Here is a 27,101-nt window from a genome sequence, read left to right on the forward strand (position 1 = left end):
TTTTGTGAGTTTTTGAGAGAGAGAGAGACAGAGCATGAGTGGGGGAGGGGCAAAGAGAAGGAGACACAGAACCCGAAGCAGGCTCCAGGCTCTGAGCTGTCAGCACAGAGCCTGATGTGGGGCTCAATCCCATGAACCATGAGATCATGACCTGAGCTAAAAAGTCAGATGCTCAACCAACTGAACCACCCAGGTGCCCCGATGATTGTTCTTTTAATCTGCTATTGTGGCAAATTATCCTGACTGGGTTTTTCTAATGTTAAACTAACCTTGAATTCTTTGAATAAACCCACCGTGGGAATGCTATATTATTCCCTTAATATAATACTGAATTCAGTTTAATATTGTTTAGGATATTTGCATCTATTTAAATTTTCTGTGTTGTATGGTCTTATTAGGGTTTGGTAACAAGACTGAGACAGTTTCTTAAAATGAATCAGAGAGTGTCACTTCTTTTTCTTTTCTTTGGAATAGCTGATGTAAGATGGGAGTTATTTCTTCCTGAAGTATCTGGCAGAACTAGCTAGCAAAATCACCCAGGTGTGAGTTTTCTTTGTGGACAGATTTTTAATCGTGAACTCAATTTTCAAAATAGTTACGGGAATATTCCAGTTTCCTATTTCTTCTTCTGTCAATTTTGGTAAGCTGTCTTTTTTTTTTTTTTTCCTTTTTCTTTTTAGGGATTTGTCATTTCATACACATTTTCACAATTTTTGGTATGGAGGTTTTCAAACTAATTTCCTATTATCTGTTAATAACTGCTGGATCTGTAGTTATTAAACAGATAATAAACCTCCTTTTCATTTTTATTACTATTTGTTTCTGTTATTTCTTGTGTTTGATCCATTTTATCAGAGGTTTAGTAATTTATTAGTGTTTTCTAAGAACTTTGATTTTGATGTCCCTAAATATTCTATTTCATTAATTTATGCTCTTTATTGCTTCTTTCTTTTTATTTTCTTTATGTTTATTTGGTTTCTTTTCTAACTTCTTGAGCTGAATGCTTAGCTTATTACTTCTTGGAATTTCTTCTTTTGTAATATATGAATTTGAAGGTGGTAAAATTTCCTTTAAATATCGTAGTCCTCAAATTCAGATGATGTCAGGACAAAATTGTTCCTAGGTATTGATCTCCCTTCTTTAGGTTCAATCTTCTTCCAGATATAGAGCATTAATTATTTTATTTCTCATGTTTTCTGATGACGTTAGGGTGAGGATTTATGTATTTTAATCAGCTTTTTAAAAAAATCAGCTTTTTAAGTTACCTTCAGTGGGGGAATTTGTCCAAGCTACTTAGTCTGCCTTTACCAAAAGGTGATGCCTGCACAATTTTCCAATATAGATATACCTTATTTGACTACTCTTCTAGTGTTAGACATCATAAATATCTAACAACTATCATTACACATAAATATTTTTTGCATTTTAGATTTTTTCTCCTTAAGATAGATTCCCAAAAGCAGAAATGCCAGGGAGGGGGTACCTGGGTGGCTCAGTTGGTTGGGCATCCGACTTTGGCTCAGGTCATGATCTTATGGTTTGCGGGTTCGGACCCTGCATCAGGCTCTGTGTGCTGACGGCTCAGAGCCTGGAGCCTGCTTTGGATTCTGTGTTTCCCTCTCTCTCTGCCCCTCCCCTGCTTGTGTCCTGTCTCTCAAAAATACATAAATGTTAAAAAAAAAAATTAAAAAGGAGGAAAAAAAAAGACACGCCGGGGAAAACATCTTTAGGTCTCTTGATACTTTCAGTTACATTAACTTGCCTTAACTTAGGTATTTGAATATGCCTATTTCTCCCTAGCAATAAGGACTCTTTCGGAAACACCTAGCTTATTTAATTGGTGAAAAGAGTTACATTGTTGCTTTAAAATGTTTCTATCTTAGATTGTTGACAGGGATAAACTTTTTTTTTTTTTTTTTTTTTTTTTTTTTACTATTTATTTGAATTTTTGGAGCATTTGGGAATCCAATTAATTTTTATTTCTTTGCATATTTATATAAGATACTTACAACCGGCGGCAGTCTGTGGGGATACCAACCTTCTGCCTTTGAGAATTTGTTGCTAAGGGCAAGATCGTGTTTCACTATTCTGGTGAAATTTGTGCATGCCTCTCCAGCAGAGGCTGCCAGGGCCCCTAGTCAATGAGTAGTAGGCTGGTCTTGCTTAGAGGGCCAGTGGCAAGACTAAAAACTGACATTCATTCATTCATTGATTCATTCATTCTTTATTTACTAAGTTCCACAGTATCGGCCTAGAGTGAATGATGAGCAAGTATTTGCTGAAATAATGAGGGACAACCTGGTATGAGCCAAAGATGTGCTCAGAGACTTGACAATCTAGTGGGGGAGATAATCAAACAATCATTGAGAAAAATATATAATTATAAACAGAAATATATATATAATGAAGAAAAAGTAGTATGCTCTGAGAGAGAACCTAACAGGGCACCCAAATGAGGAACGGATTAGGTTTAGGTGACAGGGGACAGGGAGATCACAGGTGGCCTTTTTGAAGATGTGACATTTGAACAGAGACAAAGGGTGAGAAACAGTTAACTGGAGTGGGGGAAAGTGTGTTCCTCACAGAAGAAACAGCCTCTGTAAATGCCCCAAAGCAGGAATAACTGCAGAGAATTGGCTGCCATAATCTCAGTTTTCATGTCACCTGCCCCGTAAGTCAGCGGGAGTATAGAGGAGGGAATGGCAAAGATTCACAACTTGGAAACTAAAGAAAAAAATGAAAGAAATTAACCGAAGTTTTAAAAGGGTTTACAGCATAGCTCTGGGAAACACTACATTGCCTCCTACTAAGAAATATGCAAACAGAATTTTCTAAAACTAGAACTCTGAACAGTGATACTGACAGGGGCCAGTTGTTTTATGTACAAAATAGTCTTTCCTCAGAAAAGGCCTCATATTTATTTCTAAGCTGCTTCCAGGGCTGCTCCTAACTTAGGAAGATACAGTTCAACAGAAAAATATTAATCACAGAGTGCTAAACAGGATGCAGACTTCTTACCAAAATGCATAAAATCAATCATTTCATTTTGGGACACACTTTTGGCACGGAGGCTGAGCTCTGCCTTGGGAAAAAAAGTCATCTCAAAGCTGCCAAGGGAAGCCAGACCACTGAGTGTTCCCAAACACAGGACTCCTAAGCATGTTTGCAACGGACAAAGCGGGCATGGAGCGAGGAGGCCAACGTACTGTTCTCGCGGACCAGGCAGAACTCCCATGCGCTCTGGCTCTCCAAAGTGCTTTCCAGGTCCACGGCGACATTGGGCTCACTCTGCTTCTCCAGGCGGTACTGAGGGCCTGGAAGATCAAAGGGGCAGGAGGAGGGGAGGAAGTCTGAAACAGTGAATTTAATATCGAAAAAAACACAACAAAACACCCAAATACTGGCAAAAAGCTGATTTAAGCATTAGGAAAATGCTGGTCTGTCTGAGGGCTCTAGCTATCCAAGGAGGAAGAGTTTGGGTTTTGTTTTTTTTTTTCCCCCACAAGGTTCCACACACGTGTTTGTTCTATTATCAGCTCCGTTTCTGCTCAGCTCCCCCAGAAAGGCAGATGGCTTCTGAGTCAGACTGACCTGGAATCACAACAGGGTTACCTGGTTTCTCAGGTAGGAGGCAGGTAACCTACCCCCTCGGAGCCTCTGTTCCCTAATATGTGATGGGGGAAATGCTTATATCTTAAAGATTACTGTGACGATTACAGATGATTCAGGAAAAATACTTAGTAATGCACCTGCCTCATAGGAAGCACTCCTACAGAAGTACTTATTAATAATCACTATATAATAATGCATAATCAATTATAAGCAGGGATAAAGTATGTGTAGAATTCTAATATGATGACAGCCCCAAAATTCAAAAACATTTTAAAAAGCAGGTGAGGTTAAAAAAAATTCTCTGCTTTCAGGGTTACAGTGATAGACAGTGGCTGCTGATTCATGTTTTTGTTGAAAGATTCATGAAAACACAAAGACACAGGTTCAATAATACTGAAAACCAGGAATACTAGCCATCCTGTGTCACACAGGGGGTTCTGGCAGATCTTAATAAAACACTGGGCATTTTATACATTTATTCATGTATTTCTTTGTCAAGCCAAATGACAATCTTGTTCTTCTCAGATAACACCTAACGGGTCCAATGATCAGATTCAAAAGACTACTCCTGTTGTTAATGGCTATTGAAAAGATTCGAGGTGTAAGAAACTGTCTTCTTATTTTGACTCTGAAAGGCATGTTTGGTCAGACAGAGGAGGGCTGTAAGGGATCTGAGGAAAGCATCAGAGGCCTTCCGGGGCTCCCGGGCAGAACACATATTTTTAGATATGTTCTTCAGCTGTTGTCAGCTTGCTGTTATTCACACCCAGTACTTCTCCCTCAGCAATTGAAGGCATTTCGCTCACCTCCTCCGTGTCATTCTCCTCGCCTATGTTCTATGTTCACTGAGAGCACTGCAGTTTCATGGGACAGTCCCTCTTTCCTCTAATTGGTATTTCATCAGCAATTCTCAGAGTTATTACACACGTTCAGTCTTTTTTACACTCCAGATAGCTCTTAAATTTTTACTAAGTAAACAATGCTCAAAATACTTATACAACTGTTTATGCAAATACATGCTCAGAAGCCTACATGATTCCTATAAACTCTAATATGCTACATTCAGGTCAACATTATACACCAGTTATATTTTCATTTCAAAAAGATTTAGCAAATAAAGGTATGGAAACACAGGTAATTCCTAGTATTCAATACCTGTCACTTGCCACTGATATCTGTCAATTACCAGGCATGTTTGCTGTTGATTCCTGATGTCACTGGTGGACGTAATCACAGAAAAATCATGCCCAGCTGAACTTTCAGAAAACTTAGTTGGCGAGAAGATTCCCATCCACCCTCTCCTTTCCCCTCCCTAACACCTACCTTTCATAGCTGTGGGCCTTTCAGCCCACTAGGAAGGGAGTCACTGCTGAACCTAGACGGCTACTTTCTAAGACGCTGGCCTGTCAAACAATCTTGGGCGGCCCCACCCCCCAGTACCTCCCAGCAACACAATGGGCAAGACACTGACATCCACCTCTATGGATTTACAGTGAAATCAGGTACACAGTTTAGCTATAATAATTCATTTTTTTAATGACAGCCGAAATTTGGGAACACTCTAGATATAACAACAGGGGACTGATTAAACAAAATATTGTGAAATGCCACAGAGATATTAAAAGTGATGCTGCAAAAATACTTAATTTTATAAAACATGTTTATAATATGCTATTTTATGAAAATGGCAAACTATAACACAATATATGCAGGATGATTGCAATTGTGAAAAAATATAGGTAAAGTCACAGAGGGGAAAAGAGACTGCAAAGTTATTTCTAAAATGTGAATAGTGCTGGGGCGCCTGGGTGGCTCAGTCAGTTAAGCTTCTGAATTTGGCTCAGGTCATGATCTCAAGGTTCATGCCTGGAGCCTACTTCAGATTCGATGTATCCCTCTCTCTCTCTGCCCCTCCCCCAGCTCATGCGCTGACTCTGTCTCTCTCTCTCTCTCAAAAATAAATAAACATTAAAAAACGTGAATAGTGTTTGTACTGGATAGTGGGATAATGAGTGTTTTTATTTTTCCTTAGTGTTTTTCTGTATTTTTTACATTTCCTATAATAAAGGCTACTTTTATCATTTAAAATAGGTCATATATACTTATAAGTCTTCTGATCTCTTACTACACCATTTTTCTGAGGATACCATAATCACCACACGTTGTGGCATCTCTAATGGGCCTTTCACATGCGATAATTTAATCAAAACCAGACATTCGTCTGTTTATGTAGATTGCTATTTTCATCTTAAGTAACCCTGTAACCTAGGCTTGCGTAGTCTGACTCTGAGCCCAGGGTACAGGGGGTTGGGCTTCTGGAGCCATGTGCCTGACAGCTGGACTGTAAACGAGCCACCCCTTTCCCAATCGCTGGGAGCCAAGGCCTGGGTGCATCAGGGTTATTTCAGGCTGGTCTCCTTTGCACTCTTTTCCTTCCAGTCTCTGCAGCTGTCTGGGAAACATGATGAGGGAAATTGCGGGGGGAGGGGAGGACAGGGGGTACTAGGAAAGGTTCCTTGTCCCCAAACATGAGCCCCTGCACCCCTCTCAAAGTCATAACTGCCATCATTCAACATGTACTCTCTTGTTTCTTAGGTCTTGCAGATATTTCTATTAAGACAGTTTCTTTCGTGAAAGTAGCTTTAGGACTTTCTCCCTGAAGCCTAATATGATGATGACTCTTACTTACTGAACGGCTATTATATGCCAAGCACTCTCCACATGTTACCTTAGTGTATGCTCACAGCAACTCTAAGAGGCAGATACTATTATCCCCATTTGACAGATTGGGACCCTGAAGGCTGGGACCCTGAAGGTTGGCAGGGTGAAGTAACTTGCCCAAGATCACAAAGGTAGGAAGTAGGACAGGGGAAATAAAACCCAAGGGTCTTAAGCTCTGAAGCCTGTGTGTTCTGAACCTTTCTTTCTCTAGTGAACTATAAATTACTGGCCAATTATAAAGAGGCCATAGTTTATACCATACTATAGATTTTTGTAGATTTGTTGTTTTGTTTGGGTTCTGAATCACTTAACTTGTGGTTTTCTATAAATTCAAACTGAAAATGATCTGAAATAATTTATTTTAATGAAATCCATACATACTAAATATCCTGTCCAATGGCTGTATCCTGGGTCCTTATGAAGACAGGATCACCTTATTTTTCCATCCATCCAGGAAGACTCTCTCCTTCCATCTTTCCTTAAGAATATGCCTATGTTGGGGCGCCTGGGTGGCGCAGTCGGTTAAGCGTCCGACTTCAGCCAGGTCACGATCTCGCGGTCCGTGAGTTCGAGCCCCGCGTCAGGCTCTGGGCTGATGGCTCGGAGCCTGGAGCCTGTTTCCGATTCTGTGTCTCCCTCTCTCTCTGCCCCTCCCCCGTTCATGCTCTGTCTCTCTCTGTCCCAAAAATAAATAAAAAACGTTGAAAAAATTAAAAAAAAAAAAAAAAAAAAAAAAGAATATGCCTATGTGTGCCCAGTTTTGTCAGTAACTGAAATTCTGAGCGTCATCTTCTGCCCTGGGTACTCCCTCCACTCTTCCATAAAAGCTAAAGACCAACTTGGAAACCTATTTATGAACTTAGCAAAAGACTGATAGGTCTTGACTTTAGGGAAAGCAGGGTGGTTAAGCTCTAGATGAGACTTGAGATCAAAACCCAAATGGAAAATTGCCTCTTACAAATATCAACTTCTCTCCTAATTCTTGCCTGAACAGTGGAGAAGACCCCTCACATGGAAAGCCTGTCATATACACTTTCCCCTGAAAAGGCCAGACTGATAACTTCAAGCCGTATGTGTAATGAGAGGCAGGGTGTGTATGAGAAGCAACTTAAGCTGGTGGCTAAGGGTATGGGCTTGGGGCCAGATTGCCTTGGTCTAGTCCTGGCTGAGCAGCTTAGCTGTATGGCTCTGGGGCAATTCAACCTCGCTCAGTTTATTCATCTGTAAGACGGGGAAGATAATAATACCTCATGGGCCTATCTGAGGATTTAATGAGTTAATAGTTGTAAAGCAGAGCAGTGTTGGATACATGAATAGTGCTACCTAGTGTCAATTGTCATCCACATCCTCAACACAGGACTGTAACAAAACTAAGAGATCATAACATTAACAGGGCCTACTATGTGCCAGATACTCTACCAGACCTTTTATAGAGATCGCCTGATTTGTCACCCTAGGATGTAAAGAATACGAATTCCATTTTATAGGGGAAGAAACTGGGGCTTACAAAGGCTAAATAACTGGCTCAAGGTCCCAGAGGAAGTGGTGAGATTAGGATTCATAGCCAGGGCTGCACTCTGCAACATGTACGAACCACATCGCCTCCATCATAACAAGTTTTTAATAAAAGTCTGGTAATGATAATCAAGATTATGACAACCCAGACCTACTAGATCTATCAACTTACAGTTTCTATCAAATGCTTAATTTTCAGGCAGCTGACATGGGAGAAAAGAAAAAAACAGCAGCCAAAACCATTTTAAAAAGACAAGCTGTGAGGTCAGTTTCTATTAATAAATTTTTGCTAAGGAAATGATTTTATAAAATATAAAAGTCTCTTTCACAAGGCACAGGACATAGCTCTCAAGGCAACATCCACCTTTGGAAAGAGGCTTTAAAATGTCACAGCTGCGCATGAAGCCACATGCCTTCTACCTCACAGTCGATGTGGATACAAAAGGAAGATTCCGCAAAGCAGTTACTATGCAGCGACAAGGAAGCCTGCTTGGGCATTCCAATGATGTATTTATTGCAGTAACACCATGTCACTGGACAGTCTAGGAACAATATACTGCTCTGGGCACTTTGGGAGGGTTCCAAGTTATAATACCCAGGCAAGATTTTTATAGGATTTTGTAAACCTGAGGCAAACATCTCAGCACATAAGTTTCAAAGAAAATCTGTAGTATCTGTTGGACGGTGGATACATACATGGTCAGTCCAGCTTCCTCTATCCCTTCAATCCTTGGCTGAAACATAAAAGGTTTTAGCACACAATTCCTCAACAGCTGAGAGCCAGCTGAGAGTTGAAATTCAACGGGAGGCAAGTGCAGAAGCCCCAAGAGAGAGACCATAGCCTCAACCATTCTGCATCTTATTTCTAAAGAAATAAGGGGAGAAACTTCCTTCAGACCTCTCGGTAAAAGCTGTACTTTCTTGGGGCAACTGGCTTGCTCTTTTGTATCTTTAGACAGTTTAACATAAATCCTGTAACTAACTGATAGCGTCCCTTTCTCCTTTGCCCGTTAGGAAGCTCAGCATTAAACACGTGACCCAACTGTGCTGACTGGGCACGCATTTCCAGGACAATGAACCCTCTGGATCTTTATTTTCCTTTTCCTTTCATGTAGTTTTTCAATACGTGTATCTTTATCCTATTGTAAGGGTGTATATGTTCCAAATGCTCTTTGGATTGAAGTCATAAATAAATGAATGAACCTATCGTTATTATTGCTGAGCATCAGAACAAGTTTGAGGGTCTGAAGAAACCTGTCTGGAGAAAAATGAGGAAGTCGAAGGTGGAATACTTCCGCGGATGTGCCTTCATGTCAATTATTTTTCATTCACCAGCTTCAAGAGCTGCTTTAATCTGAAAGAGCTTCTTGTAGCCAGAAAAAGATGAAGTATGAGCCAGTAAGAGGAAACGCTGGATTCTGAGCAGGAAACTCCAGGTGCTTGCACCCTCTCAGGGAGTAACACAACCAGATATGCATTCTGGGGAAGTTACTTGATCTCTGTGTATTTTCTCATCTGTAAAATGAGGATAACAGAACCTCCTCAGAAGGCTGCTGTGAGGATTAGAAGAGACGATCCTTGACTCCTTAGCACAGTGCTCAGTGCTGGCGGCTGTTCCTGCTAGCACAGGCTGGCACAGAGATGGCTGTGGGGAGGTGCAAGTATACCCCCTAGGCCAAGAGTCCCAACAGGCTAACAGCCCTATTAAGGGACGATACATGGTGGCGGGGAATGCTGAGTCAAAGCAGACGTCCTATCCTTTCTCATGTGTGTCCCAGGCAGGGGTGTAGGGTGGGAGAGGGTACGTATCTGTTTAAACAGGTTTGCTTTTAAGCTACAAGATGAGAGACTTGTTTGGCAGCCAGGATTCCTAAGGTTCCCTAGGCTTAGGTTCTACAAAAATAGTCAAAAAATGATGAGTAAAGGTCACAGAGCTGAGCATGGCAGCACAGATATCAAAGGAGAGGCGAAGTTACGATGCCTTCCGCAAGTCCATAGAACAAACATATTCTAAGCATCAACAATGTCCCAGCCACAGACATGAATAGTGATTCCTGCCTTCAGGCAGGCTGGGGGAGGTGGCGAGACCCAGGAGCAGCTATTATCCAAAGAGCCCAATCAGTGCTCCCCTTCAGGCAGGGACCGGTAAGGTGCTGTGGAAACAGAGAAGAGGGAAGCACCGAACTTCCACTTCCCCAAGATGGAAACATCTGAGCAGAGTCTTGAAGGAGGACTCAGAGCCAGATGACCCAGGGGAAACAGTGCATTTCTACAGAGGGAATACCATGTCCAAAAGCAAGGAGGGACTGAAGAGCCCACACGGACTGAAGGAAATTCAGTGTGGACAAGGCCTAGGCTCGTGTTGGGGTGCGAGGGGAAGTGGGTCGGCAGGCTTGGCCCAGACTGTCGGTCAAGATTTGGATTCTCTGTTATAAGCAACAGATGCTACCAGAGCAGGGAAGTGACATAATCAGCTTTACACTGTGGTAAGATTCTTCCGGTGACACTGTGGGTAATGGGCTGGAGGAGACTGGTGGCAGGGAGGTCCATTCGAGGCAAACTGTGCCAAGCCTTGCCTGCTCTACGGCAGGGGCTGGCTGAATCCCGAGTTCCTCACTGAGCCAAAGCCACCCCTGACAAGCTGACGCTGTCAATATCAGAGCCCAGACCCAACATCAGCTATTCTAAAATATCTGCATTTAGTGTCAGTGCCATCACTTACAACTCTTCCTCTAGGGGAGACTATAATCATTTTCTGCTTGATCTTAATGTAAGCACTGAATTATATTCAAGTGATAGCCACTGTAGCTTATACCCCCTCTGAGGCTCAGATTGGATAATTTGGAATTTAAATAATAAAAAAGGAACAAGCTGACATGACAATAAGGTCACACTTTAGCCTCTTCTGAGCCAATACACAATTTGCTCTCAGTGAAACAGCCGAATATAATCAAATTAAATACAATTCCTATTACAAAAGAAGAAAGACCAAGGCTGTTCCAATAAACCAATTCTCCTGCCTAGTTAAACTGCAAAACCTTCAGGAAAGGTTTTGAAAGCATGACCCATCAGTTCTAATTTTTAAAACTTATCCTTTCAGTCAAGACTAGAAAAAGGCCCATTCCAACTTTTATCTTTACTACAAAGTGCTGTTATCTTGGCCTGATGTCAGGAGCTCTATCTCTCTTTCTGCTGACAAGCAGAGACGAGAAAGATAAGATTGGAAACGAATCTCACTTCTCTGAGTAAATAAATAATCAATACTCATCTAAATGTAAATGAGAAGGGAGCCCCCTCTGATAACAGCACTCTTATCAGAGAGCCAATTTTCTTCAGACATTTGGCCTCAACCAAATCACCATCATTCAGCCCCAGCCTAATGGCAAAAAATCGTAACTAAATTGAACCGATCACCAGAGATCAACTAAGTTCGGCCCTGGCCACTTCAGGTTCAAATGTTTGGGAATGCAATTTTGCCCCCATTAACTTTCAATAGCAATGAAGAACAGACTGGTCAAGGGGCCAGTCTGTGCAATAAACAAACCCCAGTAAGGGGGCCAGCCGGCGGATGAGGAGGAGTGGGCTTAAGTGTTTAAACAAGGCCATAACTGGCAAACCCCTAAACTCTGCAGGGAAGGTCACTCCTGCGGGGTGGGCAGAGGGTACTCTTTCCTATTCTCACAGGCTTGGCTGAAACTGAGAAGACATTTAATATGCCTGATGATGATGGTTAAAGTTTATTAAAACAGATGTAAATAAAGGAAATAAAGAGATATTAAAAAGCTACAGTAGTTAAAAATAACCTAACGTTCAAATGATCAATTTCCTCCAAGTAATTTGTAACAGACTTACATCTGACCCAGCAGTGCCGCACTGACCTGATTTTACTGAAATAAGACGCCGTCTACAAGACAAATCACTTTAAAACCACTGCACTGGGGTTTCCATTTCTTTGCTGCAAGACTCAATTCACTGCTGATGAGAGTATTGGGGAAATTATGACCATTATTGATAGGACAGCAAAACCACTTTTACACAGTAGTCTTCAAGTTGACAGAAAGCTTGTACTGGACCATTAATGAAGGTGTCAGCTAGAATCAGAAATTAAAGACAAAGGCTGGAAAGGCCTAATTTTTAGAGCATGTTAAGGACACCGGACAACCAGAAAAAGCAGACCTTCATTCTCTGAAGAGTCACAGGCCCTAAACAAGGACCAGCTGAGAAGCAGGCTGCTCTGCCTGCAGTTAGGAAAGGAAATGCCTTTTTTTTTTCTTCTGCCTGACCGTGGAGTTCTTAGAGCATAGTTTCTCAACACTATCTGCTCCAGAATCTTTGTTAGCCAAAGGAGGCCATGGCTGTGTAAGACAGAACTACTTTTGAGGAGTTTTAACCGGTTTTACCATCTCTGCTCCTGTTGAGTATCTGATCCTAGCAGGTGACATGTGGCGGTTGGACAATGGTTTTGGAGTCAGAAAGACCTTGATTAAAATATTGGCTTTTTTGCAAGCCATGTGACGCTGGGCACATTAGCTGATCTAAACCTTTGTGGGGTAACTGAGTAACTGGAGTAAACACAGTGCCTACGACGTAATAAGCACTCAATCAATGTTGGTGGTTGTACTGCTTTGCAAATTTAATAAAATCATCAATTTGCCCTTTTTTTAAAATACAACAGTAAGTGACACTGAGGACTCCTGGCCCTTAACAAAGCACTTTACATGCATTAGCACTCTGAATCATAAAACTCTATGAGGGAGGCCCCATTATCATCCTCCTTTTACAGAGGAGAAAAAAAATGTGGAGTGGTTAAGTCATGTGCCCACAGTGTGTCCAGGACAAGAATCCAGGTGTGTGATTCCAGAGCCCGTGCTCTTAACCACACTACCACACTGTATTCCAGAAAGAGCGTACTAGAATCTTCTTGATTTGGGGGTTGAAAAAAAGAATTGTAAGGTTGAGATGATTTACTGGTTCAGAAAGGAGCAGAGCTGTTGGGTGGGAAACTAGGTGGGAAGACAGAGAGTAGTTGGGTCTCATGGGGGTCAAAACTGGAGGCTCCCCCAGCCCGCATAGCAGGCATCTATCCAACGAGCACTCAGAGTGAACACCAGCTGCTTGCCCTGAGTTTTTTGGGGTGGAGGGGACCTTTCTCTAAGTTAAATGATTTACAGAGTTACTGCCTCAATCCACAGTTCTGAAAGTATGATTTCTTTAGGGTTTAACTATACCCATTTCTAGTCTTGTTACAACTTTTTTATTGCGATAGAAAACATTTACTGGAAATATGTTACTGCTATTACCAGGTCATAAAATAAAAAGAAAAATAGTTTATGTATTGCCATCATTTCCAATCATCAATCAGAAAGTGCCAAGAGGAGGAAAGGAAAGGGCGTACAGCCGAGATTTCCTTCTTTGTGTAGGAGAAAATGCAGGAGCATCATAATTCTTTAGAACAAATTTCTTCTTGAACACCCAGCCCCACAGATGGGCTCCCGGGAGGGGTAGGGAGGCACACCTTTTGGCATCCCCCCTCCTCTCTGCAGCCCTGCCCGAATCCCTGTCAGAATCGAGGGCTCTTTCATTGCAACTTCCTTGGGGCCTTGCTTCTCCGGGTGTGTGGAGGATGCTGGATTAGAAGCATTTCTGCCTATTTGTCATTGTTTACCCCCCCCCACTCCTGCAAATCTTTGAACATGAGGGTGAAGGGGCTTTTTAATAAAACCAACTCTATTCCCAAGAGCTCCAGCACAGCAACAGGCTCTCTGGTGGTGCTCAATAATCTTTGTTCAATAGAATGACTTCAACAAGGTGGCGTTTAAAATTGAACAACCTTGACTCTTGACCCAACAAAGGAATCTATCCTGAGGAGCATTACTCCCAAGTACACAATGATATATGTTCAAAGATGTTCACTGCAGCACTGTTGTAAAATCAAAAATTGCACACAGCCTAAATATTCTCCAGCAGGAAATGATTAAATAAATTACAGTATATCTGTACACTGGGATGTTACGTACCTGAGGAAAAAAATAAACTAAGTTAATAAGACACGGGAAGATTTCCATGATACATTATTAAATTAAAAAAGATAGAGAATGTACAGAGTATGCACCATATTAATAAAATAAAACTCTAGCTATTATGTAAGTGCATTTATATGTGTGTGCGAAGCGTTGTTGTTGAAAATACACACCCACACACAATCTGGAAAGATATCAGCCAGATTGTTCTCACAGTTACTCAGTTAACCAGAATCACCTTTGTGTGTAGGATGGGGTGGTAGCAAAGACAAAGGCTTTTGCTTTTTTACTTTATGGATTTCTATCTTGTTTGGATTTTTGACATGCATTGGTATCACTTCTGTCATTAAAAATCCAATTAAAAAAATGAGGTTAAATAATTTTAGAGGTGATTCCAGCTAGAATCGCTATGGACTCTGGCCTCTGGAGCCTCCTCTCATCATCTCTGGCTCCTCACAGATTATGGGGGCTCAGGGGCTACTGGAGAGACATGTAAGCAGCTGGGCGGCCAGGAACTAAAATGGCACAGAGCGTTTTCACGGGTTCCCATGGTCCAGAGTCAGGCCACAGGGGGGACCACAGAGCTATCTAGAGCTGCCCAAAGGAGCTGGGCAGGAAAGGTGAAAATCACTGGAATACCTGAGGCCAGGCTGTTCACAAAGAGAGGCCATGACTGCAGACCAAGGGTCAGACTGCCCATGTGCTTCTCTTATCACCACAGTCTAGACAACTATGCCTGCCCTGTCTGCCTCCTGGATTCTAGATGGGCTGTGGAAAGCAACGGGCGACTCCCTACTGTCTCTGTCTGGCCTATTCAGCCTCCTTCTGGGATTGTCCTGATGCCTCCACTCAGGCTTTGAGACAAGAGACGGTGTGATAGGGGTCTATCCCTGCACCTTGGGAGGACAGGAAGAAGGTGTGGACTTGATCCCTGCCCTAAACTCAGTAGTTTGAGTGTGCGTGTGTTCTAGGGAGTGCCCTGCAGCGCCCGCTGACCTCATTATCAGCCAGACTGCTTGGGTTCGAATTCCCAGTCCCACCACTTACTAGCTATGTGACCCTGGGCAAGTTACTTAAACTGTCTATGCCTTGCTTTCCCACCTGTAAAAGAGGAATAATAACAGTATCTCCCTCTTAGAGTTGTTCCAAGGACTCCATAGATCACAAGTCTGGGTTTCTGCTTCTGCTTTCCAGACTTCACTGGGCGGGGAGTGGGGTATGGTTCTTCAGCAGAGGCTGGAACCTCTAAAGGTCTGCCACAGTGATGGCAGATGTGATCTCCTCTCAACTCCCACCTAATTACACAATAATCCAGAAATATCCCCCAAACCATGCAGTTTCAACCCCTGTGGTCTGCTCATCATAGTCCCTCTGTCTGAAGTCATCTTCCTGCTTCTTCATGTCTCTGGTGCTCGCTCCCTCCTACTCAACAAGTCCAAACTGCCTAAGTGCCACTGCCTCTGGACTGCTCTGTGCGACTCAGCTAAACAGATCTCTGGCTGGACCTGGCTCTTGTGCTAACTGTATGCAAACTGAGGTTGGAGTGCACATTTCAGTATCTCTGCATTCCTGGGACAGTCACAGCAAAAGGTGGGTTTCAGTGTATATTTCGGTGACTAAGTGGGAACACAGCTTGCTTGGCTACCACCTTGACTACCTACCTCCTCCTCCAAAGCAGACTGGGAGGTCCACCTCCAACTGACTCCATGTGTCCCCACTGCTTCGATAATCACAAGACAGCTCCATCTCTGGGTTGGGGTTGGTTGGGTTTCCTGGGGATGGACGGGGCTGGCGTGGATCGGTGCTGTTTTGGGCACTGGCTGGAGAATGGAAGACCACCACTGTCAGGGGCCAATCCTGCCTCCCCATCAGCTCAGTTCCCTCAGCCAGGCCTCTCTTCTCTCCCCACAGCAACCTGTCCCACTGAGCTTCCTGCCAGTGATCTCTGAACTACAACACACAGGCCTGGGAATCCACTCAACGTCAGAACAAGAAGAGGTAAGGCATGGACAAGCCAAAACTCGGAGAAGGCTGGAAGCCACTGGACAGGAGCCTCTTCCACACCACCCCAGGCAGAGAGAGTGCTGAAGGGGCAGAGGAATGCTCACAGTCCCTATCCTGTTCCTATCCAGCTGGCATGAATGCACTTCCCTTTGGAGAAAGGAGGCCTGATATTACTTTTAAAAGAGAAACATTTTTTTCCCTTCCTTTAAATCCAGATATCACTTGTTAGAGAGGATGGAAACCTTTAACACTGTCCCTTAGCATCCAATTTTTCAATCTAATCTGTTTCTCTTAACTTGAGTCACTGTGACATTACCAAATTTTACGTACAGTTATCTGCTACTCTGTAAAGAAATACAGATGGTTTTTGTGGAAATAAACAGTCATTTATTTTAAACAATTGTAAAATAGTTTATGGAAACCAGTGGGGTAATGCATTCAAATAAATGCCAAAACTGGTTGATGGGGAGCCAGGGTGCTAAATCACACTGCTGAGGAATTCAGCTGTGGGGAGCAGATAGTAAATCCAGAGTGACAGAATTTCCCGTGATGGCAAAGGTTTCTGACAACCAGTCCAGTACTCAAAAACCACAGCAGTTCAAACCCATTTTCCTTAACACAGCCTTGACAGCCAGCAAAATTAGTGAATTTAGTCACAAACACCTAAGGACAAAAACAACAGAAACAACCAGAAGGAGACTTTGTCTGTAGCCTTTTCTGAGCTATATAAAAGTGGTGACTCCAGCCTAAGTCAATGGAGAGAGGGCTTAGGGCCAACTGTTTTCAATCATCAGACTTTGTTACGATCCAGTGGAATCTGAAGACTTCTATTCAAATCTGCTTATGGCAGAGACTGGCTTGGGTAAACCATGTCCTCTCTGAACCTCAGTCTCCTCCCCTGAAAATGGAGATAATAATCGTATATACTAGACAGGCTACTGAACAGATTCCAGGTACCAGGAATGACAGCATTTTATAAACAGCTGGGGGCCAGTGACCCTGGTGGAAGGGGTTCTAACCCTGGGCGGGACAAAAGGCTGCAGGGCCTCTTAGGGACATCCACCAACTCTCCAAGGAAGTACTGCTGACAATAAGTGACTCAGGCCTGTCTTTGCAGGAATGAAGAGAACTCCAAGTACCTATTTGATTCTAATTGTACAGGATAATCAACTACAAACTAATGAACCTTCTCTACTCAAACCAGCTCTTTTTCCTTGTAACTGGGTTTCCAATGATGACACCACAAGTCTCCAATGGATTATCTCAGTTGTTCATCAAACATTTACTGAACCTACCGTGTGCCAAGTCCCGGGCTATGCACTACAGATGCAGAGATCATGAAGGTTGATTCTGGCCTCTAAGGATTCAGAGTCGTGAATGAGGAGGCACTCGCAAGTCTGGAATACTTCTTACACAGCCTTCACTCCTTGTTGACGTGAAGTCAACTCCCAAGTTCCACAGACTCTACCCACTTAACACATCTCCGCACTGCTTATCGTCCAGCCCTCAGTAATGGTTTCCCAACTCATCTCCTGGCCTCCAGCTATCCATTCTTCCTCCAACTGTCAGAGGGGGATCTCTGGAGTCCAACTCTTAAGGCTATCACTTTTATGCTTAAAATCCTTTCACAACTTCCTTACCCTACTCTCCAGACCTTCTATTCATCCTAATTTCTTGCCCATCTATGTCCTCTATGAGCCAGCAGAACTGGTCTCCTTCCTGTTCAGTGCATAGTATCATGGCTCCCTTCATCCACACCGCCTGCTGGCAGTCTGTCAAACCACATCCCTTTTATGGTCATTCCCTAAGTCTTATCTGGCCTCCACAACTCTTTGCATATGCTTTTCTCTGACTGACTCCTATAACAACATCAGGGCCTGACAAGACTCCCAGAATGGCCCGCTTTCTTTTCCCACAATAGGGAAAATTGCATCACCTAACATTCCTCTCGCTGCAGGCTCGGCTCTAAGGCAAGAGGATTTCTGCACTTTTAGGCCAACCCAAACAAGATTTCCTTTCTTGAAATCTGATCTTGACCTTAACGTCTCATTCAGGTAACTGCCCTTGCCCCCAGCCGGTCCTGCCCAGAACCCTGCCCTGGGTCTAGTACCCTGCTAGGTCCTCAGTGTGCCTCTCAGGAAACTGGGCCTGTTCTTGATGTCGCCTACTGCCTGGATCTCTTTGTATACAAGCCACACATTTAATTTATCTGAATTCACCTGTACTTGTTTGGTAAAAAACGAGGAAAAAGAGAGAGTGAGGAATGACCAAGAGAACAATTTAAATAGTTTGGAGAATCCCACTTACCATGTCTTCCTGGTGATTCAATAAACCACAAGAAGGTGAATGGGAGGTGGGAGCCTTAGTCATCGTTGCAACTACAGAGCTTGGTAAACGTCTGATGAATGACTTACTGAATTAATTGGGTGGATGCTGGTGTCTGTTGCGTAGCTCCTCTCATAGTGCGAGCATCTTTCTGTGCCAAGTTTGATTTTAGCATTTAAAGATATGTACTTTTAGTTTTCATTGGTTCTCATGCTAGAAAAACAAAAGCTCGCTGCATTGGAGTTAATGAGAAAACCTACAGTGTGCTGGCCTCTCACAGGCATTTTTAAAGGGATTTTTTTTCCAGAGGTAATCTTGACAATAGGAGTTTTGCTCACCTGTTGCCTTTGTGACCTGACCCTGCACAGGACACGGCTCTTTGTGATGCCGAGCATCATCTGTTTCCCTGGTCCTTGCTGCCACGACCTGCCGTTCCCCCTCATTCCTTGTGGTCCTCAGGGATCAACTGCCCATCTGCCCTGCTCCCTGCTTTGGGGGATCAGGCCCTTCAGATGTCATCTCCGCCTGCTAACTCGGCTCCCCTCTGCCTGCCCATCTTCCTTCTAACCACCACTGTCCCAGTTAGCACTGCCATTTCAGGACTCAGTAAGCACTTTTCTTATTGCCAGTACCCCGTCTGGCCCCATAATAGCCATTTGGGCTCTTGCTCACTTTCCACTGGACTGGTAGGACCTTAATGGCACGGTTCAAATCCCAGCTCCACTAAGCTTTAAGACCTTGGGAAATTACCTAAGTGCTCTAAGCATTGTTTCTTTATCTCTAACTTGGGGATGATGATCATTTCTAAAGCATGAAGTTGTTATATGGGTTAAATGAGATAATAACACATGTAAAGCACTTAGTCTGGCACATGGTAAGTCCTCAATAAATGGCAACTTCTTAATACTATATCAACACAATTTTACACATTTCACCATGTTCAACTATGAATCTATCAAGCCAGTACGAAGCTGAATTATAGACCCTGTTTTACTTTAAACCAGCTGTGACTTATAACCTAAGATGCTAAAGTATGCTTCTCCTTGTGCTAAAGGAGAAGGTAACAAAACAAAACAAAACAAAACAAAAAGGTAAAAGCAATGGAAAGAAATGGCAGCAGAGGAGGTAGAGGAGTCGTGGCTGCCAGCCATCTTCCTTCCTGGGAGCTTTCCTTCTTGTTACATCTATTATCTGGGAGCGGGGCTGCCCTGCTGGCTTTCCATTTGCCTTGCTAATAACAGTAAATCCAGCAGCTTCCACTGCAGCTCCTGTCTCCTTCAGCTGACTCCGAGGCCAATCAGCATTTCCTCTCTCCTAATGTCAGATGTTCCCTGGGAAGTCCTGCTGAAGAGGAAATTTATGACAAAAGTTTCTCCAGCTTTTAACCCTTCTGCATATCCAGCCCCAGATGCAGAGTGCTCCAGAGGAATGCCAGGTCACTCTTACATGTGCATACCTATGTTCTCACTGATGCTTTGCTGCTCTGACAAGGGGCCTCAGACCCCTGGAAAAGCTCAAATGAGCAGCTGGGCAGACAGATGCACACATTCCGGGCCGTACGTAATGTGGACTAAATCCGAGCTGGGTCCCTTCGCGGCTAGGGTCTCTGTTGAATCATGACTCAAAGCAGTCACACTCATAAAAAACAAAGTGTTAGATCACAAAACGGTGAGTATGACTGGGTCTCATAACAATGAAATTGAAGGGAGGGGGCAGGACTACCATTTAGTGAGTAATAAAATAGTAATAGCTAAGTGTTTGGTGTTTCACCTGGATTTCTATTTAATTCTCACAACAATGCCATAAAGAAGATAATATTATTCTCATTTATAGATGAGGAAAATGAAGTTCAAACAGGTAAAGAAACTCATCAAAGAGCTAGAAAGAGTGTAACAGGAACAAGAGCAGAGCCGGGGAGATGGTTCTTGAACTCAGGGATTAAGCTCTCCCACAGTTACAACTACCAACCAGTAGTCCGTGATCTAGTTGTGCTTTTATTTTACTGAAGAGCAAAACAAAGCAAGCAACTCAGAGAGGGCGAATGACCGGACCAAGGTCACCTAGCTGGTAGTGGCAGGGCCAGCTTTAAGCCAACAGAGGGAGTACGGTCTTCTGATCCACAACAGCAGCCCCTGAAATGAACCCTCCAAGGGCTGCAGAAGATGAGACAGCACAGATTCAGGCTTTCCGGAGACAAGGGGGTGGCGCTCCACATCTCTCCAGCCAGAGAGAGAACAATGGGTGTCCACCGAGGTGCAGGTTCTCTGGCAAGGGCAGCAGTGGTGCGGCAGCCACCGCCAGGCCCTTACGGACCTTATGTCCTTGGCACAGAGGGGTCTCATCAGAGGGTTTTTATGTTAAATAAACTTGAGTCTTTGGAGATGGCTACATTCTAGCTCGAGAGGTTTTTCTGTGACCTCCTCTCCACCTTTCCACAGAAGTTAGACGATATACTTAACCAGATTAGTAGATTCAGTAAACGAACTTTTGTCCCAATTTGGAAAAAAGGAAAAAAAAAAAAAGAATGTCAAAATGTACATGTGACAGCTGTTTGGAACTCTAATGTTATGGAAAAGCAGCTGTTTTCATTTATATTTGAGATATTAGTCATTCTTAGAATGGGACAGGAGTACTCAGCTAATAGCCTGTGCTTTAACCTACGGAAAATACAGGTCACAGAGACAAGATGTTGGCAAAATCACAATATAATGGTTATACTCATATAACATTTTGGTTTTGAAAGGTTTGGAGATGTTTGTAATGGGAAGCAACTATTTAATAACAGTGTTCTCACAGAAAACTGACATCCAACACAATAAAATGGATTGTGGCTTTTAAGAGAAAGGAAGTTACCAAATGAAGAAAGTCCATGTAAGCAAGGGAAAGAAAGAAATCTTTCTCAGCTCTAGATTTTGAAAATAAGCAGTCTTCTTTTTATAAGTTAAAAAAAAAAAATTACTTTTATCGAAGGAACACGTAGAGTTGACCTTTGACCAACGCCAGGGTTAGGGGCGCTAATCCCCACACAGCCGAAAATCTACATATAACTTTTTGACTCTCCAAAAACTTTACTAATAGCCTACTGTTCACTGGAAGCCTTACCAATAACATAAACAGTCGATTAACACATATTTTGTATAGTGTATGTATCACATACTGTATTCTTATACAATATAGCAAGCTAAAGAAGATGCTAATAATAAGGAAAATACATTTACAGTACGGTACAGTAAAAAAATCCACACAAGCGGATCCATGCACTTCAAACCCATGTTGGTCAAGGATCACCGGTACATACAGTTTTAAAAGTAAATCATACCACAGTCCTATAATGAAAAAGTTGACTCCCTGCACATCCCTGAATCCCTTCTTACAGGAGATTACCTTAAAAAGTTTTTGCTATTTCTCCTTGTATTCATCTTCCTATTTTTTATTAGCATTCTTGCTCAGCTGTTTTAAAAATGATTATAAGTATCAGACAGTATGTATTAACTTCTGCTATGGAAGATGAGGAATTGGCGCGTGCTCTACCTTTCACGCATCCACACCCTGCTTTGGAAAGTGAATTTGCTTTAATTTTCTTTTTCTGTAGTACAGTGTATGCAATAGCTTCTTCCTGTTGGGCACCCTTACTTGATTATCAATGCTTAAAATGTCTGTTTTTGCGATATTCCACTGGCTCCCCAAGGACTCATTACAGATTCATGTCATTAAGGGAACCTGGGAGGCAACACTAATTTCAACTGATGTGCATTGCGTCTCATTTCTAAGACATTTACATTTTCATTCGATGATTTAATTCTTGGAGGAAGTTTGATCTCCAATAATCAAAGTGCAATGAATCTATTCTTGACTAGAAAGTGGGTGGCCCTGGGCCTGGGCTGGCAGGGAGTGAAGCAGCTATGGGCTGCAGATCGGCTTTCACTGCTTCTCCTTAGCTCGTTCCACAAAACATGCTGGTCACCAACTCCAGGCCAGCTACAGTGGTGGCAAACACAAAGGAACCTGTTCTCCACAAAGCACTCTCATTTCACTCAAATGAAAGCTCAATCGCCCCATCCCAAAGGAAAATGGAGGGTCCTCGTCCCTTTACTTGGTAAGGTACTCACCAACATCGGGCAAGATCAATGTATTAGGAACTCACTGCGGCAGACCCATGGGTCCTCTGATGCAGAGCTAAGTGGCTGAGGGACAGTGTTCTCTCTAGCAGTTTCCAAAGCTGAGATACAGCCTGTACCTCTTTCTTTACACCGTTGATCTGGACACAGCAAGTCACTGACTGCTCATGAATTGACCCGGCCACTGCTGTCCTGTCCACATCTCCCTAAATCAGGGAGTGGTGTTGGTAGTCAACTAGCAGATGCATGGAAACTTGCTAAAGAGGTAATGCCTGATCATGAGGGCAAGGGGGACTCCTTTCAGGAGGGGCCCTCACAAAACTGGAGACCCAAAGAAGTCCTTTTTGTCAAAAAACGGACAGGCAAAAGCCAGAAACGAGTCTATCGAATGTATCTTGGTTGGTCTGTTTTTATTGACCATCTACCCTACTAAAAGGAGAGCTGAGAACAGGCCATCCTTGTTCGCTGCCTAAAATGGAGCAGACTCCATAAATATTTACTGAGTGCTGAGTCTGGATTTGGACACACTGTGTTTGAGAGATCTTCATGACCCTCAGGATTCTTTAGACTTAAGTCATAGTTTGTCCTAATTGTATCTTAATTCACATTGTTCTACTAAATGTATTGTACAAAAAAATAAAACAAAACAAAAAAGGAAAGCTGGCATTCGTTATGATTTGATATTTCTCTGATCCTGTGACAGCTTTGGGGAAGACTGAGGAGCTCCAATAGACCGGGTTGTATCTTCTGCAGCACCTGGGCTTTAATCACATCTCACTGACTTTCCATTTGAAAAATTGGTTTGATGGCACAGTACAATCTATCCACTTTGCTGACGGTCCCACTGTGATCAGTAGCAGGGTAATGAGAAGTAGGTGCTGATACGTCCTCTCCCCAGACCTGCCTCATAGTGCCACTCCAATGCCGTTTCCTGATTTTAAGTCCTCTTTGTCTCTGGGTACTGTCATTGTAAGGCAGAAAAAGAAATGCCCTGATTGGCGAGCAATTTTTCTTCTTCTTTTTTTCTTAATGCATTTAAAGGTCTTATAGAAAGTACCGGTATTTGTAACATACTCAAAAAGGAAAAACTCATTGTGGAAAGGTGTCATGGCAATTGGTAAAACTGCCTTTTAAACTGCTTATGGGGGAAGACCAGCTCTCGTGTCAGGCCTCTAAAAGCAGTGAGATAGAAGCTGGGGGTGTCAGGTCTCTGGGCTGGTCTGAAAGCGGTCTTCTGCGGGGACGTAGCCCATATAAAGCGATGACTTTTCACTGCAAGTGGCTCAACTCCCTAAAGAAAGGGATCTTCTGTTTCCTCTGGGGGAGACAAAGACTCTTGACTGAGGCTGTAAGGGGCAGACACAGCACTCCAGACCTCTATGTAACTTCTAGAATCATTCCTCAAAAATCATTCTGGTGTTTCATTATATTTCCTCTTTTAAATGTTTTCTTGGAAGAAGCAACAGGCTCTGTGAACTCTTCGGCTGTACATACAAAGGCTTTTTATAATCACCTGTAAACATGTTTGTTACAGGTAACTGTAATTTGTTCCCTTTCTCTCTAGACTCTTTGTTGTAGCAAATTAAATTTGCTGATGTAAGCTACTTGACAAATGAGCCTTGTGACCATTAGGACCCCCTACATGCCTGATCTGGGTTTTCTTGTTAGTCAAAAATCATTACAACTTGCTCTCTGGATCTAGCTTTCTACTTGTTCAAAATACAGGGTGTTTCCAGCAGACCCATATCCAAACACAATTCACAGTCTGGTTCTATCACTGGTATAAGCTTTCTGTAGACTTCATTCATTGCAAACAAAAGCTGCAGGCAAAGGCCAAGTCATATGGGTAGAAAAGGAAGTAAATCAAAACCTAAAAAGCCAGATTTTATGATGTGCCTGGTGTGGCAGTAGCAATAGGGACAAAGGCAGTTGACATCCAGTGAACACTTGCTATCAACTGTTTTCTATGCAACTAGTCAAAACAGCAGCCCTGCCAGGTAGGTATTATTACCCCGTTGACAGAAAAGATAACCGAGGTGACAAAGGTTTGATGACTTGTCTAACCTTGCACAAGGTTAGACTGGACCGAAGGGCACAGCCAGGGTGGAGACTCGGGCTGCTTTGGGTCCAAAGCCTGTACTCTTTCCACTGAATCATGCTGCCACGTCCACATGAAGAAGGTGCACTTGGTCTCTCTAGGGAGAAAAGTGAACCTGCCTCCACTGACGTGTGAACCCTGGGACCTTAGCCAGTGGGAGGAAGTACAGCCTAGCAGTTAGGAATACAAACTTTGGAGGCACCTGGGTGGCTCAATCAGTTGAGCATCTGACTTTGGCTCAGGTCTTGATCTTGATGTTCGTGAGTTTGAGCTCCGCACTGGGCTTGGGGATGTCAGCACCAAAGCTGTCAGCGCAGTCTGCTTCGGATCCTCTGTCCTTCTCACTCTGCCCGTCCCCTGCTTGTGCATTCTCTCTCAAAAAATAAATAAACATTAAAAAGAAAAAAAAGGGAGGTGTGCCTGGGTGGCTCAGTCGGTTGAGTGTGCAACTTCGGCTCAGGTCATGATCTCGCAGTTTGTGAGTTTGAGCCCCACACTGAGCTTACCACTGTCAGTGCAGAGCCTGCTTCAGATCCTCTGTCCCCTTCTCTTTCTGCCCCTTCCCCACTCATGCTCTTTCTCTCTCAAAGATAAACAAACATTAAAAAAATAACTAAAAAATTTTAAAAAAGGAATACAAACTTTGACATCGTATCTTTGGGTTTGAATCCCAGTTCTCCAACTTACTAGCTGTGTGACCCTGGACAAGTCCTACAGATTCTCTGAGCTTTAGTTCCCTCTCTCTCTCTCTCTCTTTTTAAAAGTTTATTTATTTTGAGAGGGAGAAAGAGAGAGAGAGAGAGAACACGAGCAGGGGAGGGGTAAAGAGAGAGAGGGAGAGAGAGAATCCTAAGCAGGCTCCGCACTGTCAGCGCAGAGCTTGACGTGGGGCTCAATCTCACAAACTGTGAGATCACGACCTGAGCCAAGATCAAGAGTTAGACGTTTAACCGAATGAGCCACCCAGGTGCCCCTAGTTTTCTCTTTTATAAAACAAAAATAACAACCAATTCAAATAGTTGTTTTAAGAATTAAATGGGATCATTTAAAAGTGTTTGGCAGACTGCCTGGCCTATTTTTAATATTCAGTAAGTGGTAACAACAATCATATCCACAATTCTATATGCTGCTGAAAACCACAGGCCCACGGAAGAAACTGTGATCTCAAAGATGTCATTTCATATATGAGGTAATGAAAGATAAAATATCCTATAGGAAGTAAAGATTAGTGCTTTCTATGCCACAAAGACATCTATCTGTAACTTCAGAAATTTAATTAATATAGGCAGAGTCTAAATTATATACTTTTAATTTTTATGAGCTCTTTCCGAGTTTCTATGAACATTTTTAAACTACAGAAAAATTGATCCTAGATCCTACCACTGGCATTTTACTACATTTGCTTTATCACATATCTACCACCAATGCATCTTTTTTTTTTTTTTTTTAATGCATTTCAAAGAGCAGACATCAGTACATTCAGTGAGCAGAACCTTAACTGGTGTCCAATATTTGTCTGAGATTCTCTTTGTACTTTTAGGTAAAATTTTCATACAATGATATGCACAGATTTTATGAGTGCCACGTGACAGTTCCAACAAATGCATACATACACCTGTCCGACACCGGCTCCTGTCAATATACAGCTTACTTTTATTCCAGAAAGTTGTTCATCTGCATTACATTTTAAGTGGGGAAGTTGTAGTACAGAGAAAAACACTGGGCTTAAAAATCAAGGGGTACAGGTCCAAATCTCACCTGTGTCAGTCATGAGCAACCCACACAAGAATGCACACACATATACACAATACACAGCCTGTTTTCTCAACCATAAAAAATAGATAATGCCCATTTCACAAGGTCTTTGTAAGGGTTAAATACAAAAATACAGTAAGTGTTCAGTCGATGTACCAAGGGTACTTTCTCTCCTACTCCCCTCCCAGTTCCCCTGAGTCTGAGGCTGTCGTCTTCAAAAAGAGACAGTAAGGACAAAACCAAAACCCAACCAGGTAATGAGAGATGAGGGAACGAGGCGTCTCTCTGCATAGGCAGTCCTCTCCCAATTTATCCATTCTGACTTCAGCTAATTAAACATCTGTCTCAACGGTCTCCTCAGCAAATTAGTCATCCCCACTTTGTGACACTGATTGTTGGTTGCAGCCTTTTCCCCACTTGCTGCCATTCCCAGAAACTTCTAGGAGTTAACTCACCAGGCACATGGCAAGGAATGATGCAGGGTCCCCATTAACCCCCTACAGTTGCCCTTGGTGCCAGTGCTGTTCATAATGCTGCCAGACGTGTCCTTAGATGTGCCTCCCCAAAATAAACCTGTTAAGGGGTGACAACTTTTTTGTCTACATTTCTGATTTCCAGATTACAATGTATCTTCTAAGTACTATATACACGTACCAGACTTAAATAAACTATTTAACAGAAAATCTGTTTTTTCAAATAGTTCTGTGACAAAGCAGGCAACATAAGGTCCTAAATGAGGTGAACTGGAATCTAGTGAATTACCAGCTAACTTTCTCCAAACACATGAACAAAAGCTTTGCTGGTGAATGAAGGGTCAGAAGGCAAACAAAGTAAAATGGTCTGGACTGGATGTATGCCTTTTCTCTACATACTGGTGTGTGTGTGTGTGTGTGTGTGTGTGTGTGTGTGTGTGTGTACACCTGCTGGAGCAGG

At 42.8% G+C, this 27,101-nt stretch overlaps 1 protein-coding gene across 12 annotated transcripts in view; it reads right to left on the reverse strand.

The window, feature by feature from the left end:
* MAPKAP1 (MAPK associated protein 1) overlaps positions 1 to 27,101 on the reverse strand; it is a 274,623-nt gene that overhangs the window by 60,078 nt on the left and 187,444 nt on the right. For 10 of the 12 annotated variants that reach the window (XM_049628968.1, XM_049628934.1, XM_049628986.1 and 7 more), the window contains 2 exons: positions 15,530 to 15,688; positions 3,207 to 3,314 (listed from right to left, as the gene is read on the reverse strand). The exons of 1 other annotated variant lie outside the window; for it this stretch is intronic. In XM_049628968.1, coding sequence (XP_049484925.1) covers positions 3,207 to 3,314; positions 15,530 to 15,688 — 267 coding nt within the window. The remainder of the gene's footprint in view (positions 1 to 3,206; positions 3,315 to 15,529; positions 15,689 to 27,101) is intronic. One more of the 12 variants, XM_049628993.1, reaches the window with a different exon arrangement.

Source organism: Panthera uncia, chromosome D4 (genome assembly GCF_023721935.1).
Source record: "Panthera uncia isolate 11264 chromosome D4, Puncia_PCG_1.0, whole genome shotgun sequence".
Taxonomy (NCBI): Eukaryota; Metazoa; Chordata; class Mammalia; order Carnivora; family Felidae; genus Panthera; species Panthera uncia.